The following is a 3,301-nucleotide window of genomic DNA, read 5'->3' on the forward strand; positions in this document are numbered from 1 at the left end:
ATATATATATATATTCTAGAAGTAGAATGCCCTAACCAACATGTAAAAAACTTTACAATTTTCCTTATTCCCGTGTGTGCTTCGTAGGTTGTCACCCGTTCATACAGTTCAAAAATCCAACCATCAATCAAAATGTGTAACCTAGGATATGTTTGGGACTGTGGTTTTGGAGGAAAAGAGAAGGAATGGTTTTGGAAAGGTTCTCCCTTGTTTGGGAGTTGGATGAAGGAGGGGGAAGGTTTTGGAAAGTTTCTCAAGTCCTCTAAAACCTTTCACGTGTCTATTTTCATAGGTCCCCCAATTTGGAATTTTTCTAGAGACAAAATGTCAAAATACCTAAATACTTTTAGTATAATTACACTATTGTTCATTTCTCATTATTAATTAATTTTTAAAGGAAGAATAAAAAATATTATTACACTATCATTATTTTACTCTTCTCCCATCTAAATTTCATACACTCAAACAAGGGAGAGGTTTGCCGTCCTTTCTCCTCCCCTTCCTCTCACTTCCTAGCCCTTTGATCTTTCTCCTTCTCTTTACCTAATAACTCCCAAACATACCCTAAATGATGTACACCTTCGAAGATAACTGCAAGGAGTGATCATAAAGAACATAGCAATCTAGGACCTTCAACAATCTGACTTGGACCAGGTTCACTGTCTATATACTTATATATGAATGCCCAGCTCAACATATTTCAGTTCTTATAGGTAATTAATTGGTAAAGAGAAAAATAAAACCCAAAATGATTGGTGCTATAGGTCAATAACTACATGCTTTGGTCCTGATCAATAAAGACCAATAAGCCAGCAAACAAGTTTGACACAAGATACTCCTTAGTTTAAGTTTACTCTAGCAGGGATATGAAAACTATGACATGCATCAGCAGCAACAATCTACTTTTAGCCAACCTAAAGTATCGAAACAATGTATACCTTGTGTATGTAGCTTAATGTCACACCAGACTCCCCATCCAGCTTTTGCCCACAGCGTATACACATATTTCCAAAGGAGCCAGGATGTGAACATACATCTACCTCCACGGACTCCTCTGCAACAACTACATAAAAAGATGGTGTAGAATCAAGTTGTTCATAATAAGTTTAAGTAGAGATCAGTTTTTTTCTAATGGAGTCTAGTTGTTACGAGTTATCCAATGGCTCCAGGAATCTGTTTATGTATGTATCTTTTTCTTTAAGGGAATTAAAATTTTGATAAACAACTAATGCAGTTTTGTTTTTGCTGAAATGGAAACAAAAATCTACGGCAACAGGCAGAAATGCGAGAAAAAAGTCCTTATGCCAAACACTTGAAATAGTTCAAGAGAGCTTGACTAAATGAAGCTTTGATTCTCTAAAAAGAGAAGCTGTTCACTAAAAATTCATAAAAAATGACACTCACTTGCACATTGCCACTGTAATGATTGTAGATTGTACGAAAGAAAATAATAATGGAATAGTAATTACAACTGAAACAATCACAATTACCTAAATTTTGTTTCACGATTCCTTCTGAAGTAGAAGCCTCAGTTTCTTCGATGCTCTCAACTTTATGCCTTTTAATTCTGCTTTAATTAATAAATTAAAAGTAGAGTACACTGAGACTTGACCAAAGCATAAAACAGTATTTTAAAAACATACAATGATATAATTCTCTAATTGAACAGAGTCAAGCATAGATTACCATGCACACAGAAGAGTAAATAGTGGAACAACTAAATATCCTCTGCATGATTTCTTAAATCTAGTTACATACAATAGATAGCAGATAATCATCTGCAGCTAACAGAATAAAATTTTCAATTAAAGTTATTACATGAACACTAGTAAACACTGACGAACTCACTGAAGCACAAACCCTAGGAAAAAGCCCAATTTCTATAAGCACAAAAACACTAAGTTATATACATGTGGCTTCAATTATAGTCTATATATATGTGAGCCTCGATGCAACAGTATGAAGGTCCTAGGTTAAAATCTCTTTACGTACGAGAGTAAGATCGTGTACATCTTCCCTCCCCCTAGATACATCATTCGGCGGGAGCCAGCCTCGTAAACTGGGCCGTCCTTTTTAATTGAGTGATAGTAATGTTAGCTGTAGTACCTGACACTCTGAGCATTATCATCATCATTGTAATCATCATCTTGATTTTGAATCTCATCGTGGTCTGATGATGAATTTGCGTCAAGTGCAGTATCAAGAAACGTAGCAAAATCATCACTGCTGGATGAATGTAACGGAGAAGGAGAATCCGTCGCGAAACTCATATGTTATGATATATGCGGTTCAGCTACGAAATGGAACGCTACAAAATGCAGAGTTAGTTGATTGTTTAAACAAGTTGGTGCAAGTTAGAGTGAGAGAATGAAATGAGGAATTTATTTGTTTGATTTGATTAATTAGGAATGAGGGGAAGAGAGAGAGGTATTTTTGTTTCTTCAAGAAAGCCTATTTGATCTGATCCGGCCCGTTATAACATAAGGGCATTTGTTTCAATTTCCACTTTCAAGACATCCATTACATTTAGGAAAATAAGTACTTTGTTTTAAAGCATGTATTTAGAGACTACAATTAAAATCGAACATGTGGATACTTGTCCAAACTCAACTCGATTTTAATAGAGAAAATTCATTGTGATTAAGTTCGGATTTGGATTTTATTCAGTATCAATTTTCGGATTCAAGTTTAATATCATTGATACTCTGCCCAAACTCATTAGAAATGTTGTTGGGTTCTTTGTACTGCACCACCCGTATGAATTTCAGTTTGTTTGTTTAATGGCAAATGAATTCCTCTAATAAAGCTTTTGAATCACACACTATTAATATATCTTTTTGTGGTACTAATACACCTGATCCACCATCTTATCATTCCTACATGTATTGGTCGAACTGGTTCATATATTAGTACAATATAATAACTATATCAGAAAAAGAATTAAATTGGTTAAAATTGTAAAATAGTAATTAAATTATGTTGTGTTTTGTTACTATCAAGAGTATTTTCTCATCTTTTTAAGTAAGGAACTAATCTCTTTCAGGATTCGTAGTTATCCATTCCAATAAGTGTCACTATCATGAATGAACATTCAATCATAAGGATCCAGTAGGGCCTTATACTACTAGATCAACACCTTATTGATTTATGTTGTATAAGTAGGAATCAATTTGTGTATGAATTTTTTTTTTATTTTTCAGAATGACGCATTAAGGATATTCAAAGTGGTATTTGTTTTTAAAATGGTCATTTGAACTATTTTAATACTTAACTTTTATGTTGCAAAAAAAATAATATTTCT

General features: G+C 33.7%; 1 protein-coding gene across 3 annotated transcripts in view; it reads right to left on the bottom strand.

Annotated features, from left to right (window-relative positions):
* The window catches only part of LOC109328636 (RNA polymerase II C-terminal domain phosphatase-like 4), a 9,294-nt gene extending 6,893 nt beyond the window's left edge, over positions 1–2,401 (bottom strand). The window contains exons 1-3 of one of the 3 annotated variants that reach the window (XM_019562196.1): positions 2,107–2,401; positions 1,491–1,570; positions 939–1,063 (exon numbers count right to left, since the gene is read on the bottom strand). In XM_019562196.1, coding sequence (XP_019417741.1) covers positions 939–1,063; positions 1,491–1,570; positions 2,107–2,270 — 369 coding nt within the window. In that variant the 5' untranslated portion in view covers positions 2,271–2,401. The remainder of the gene's footprint in view (positions 1–938; positions 1,064–1,490; positions 1,571–2,106) is intronic. The other 2 variants (XM_019562193.1, XM_019562195.1) reach the window with 2 other exon arrangements.

This window comes from Lupinus angustifolius, chromosome LG15 (genome assembly GCF_001865875.1).
Source record: "Lupinus angustifolius cultivar Tanjil chromosome LG15, LupAngTanjil_v1.0, whole genome shotgun sequence".
NCBI lineage: Eukaryota > Viridiplantae > Streptophyta > Magnoliopsida > Fabales > Fabaceae > Lupinus > Lupinus angustifolius.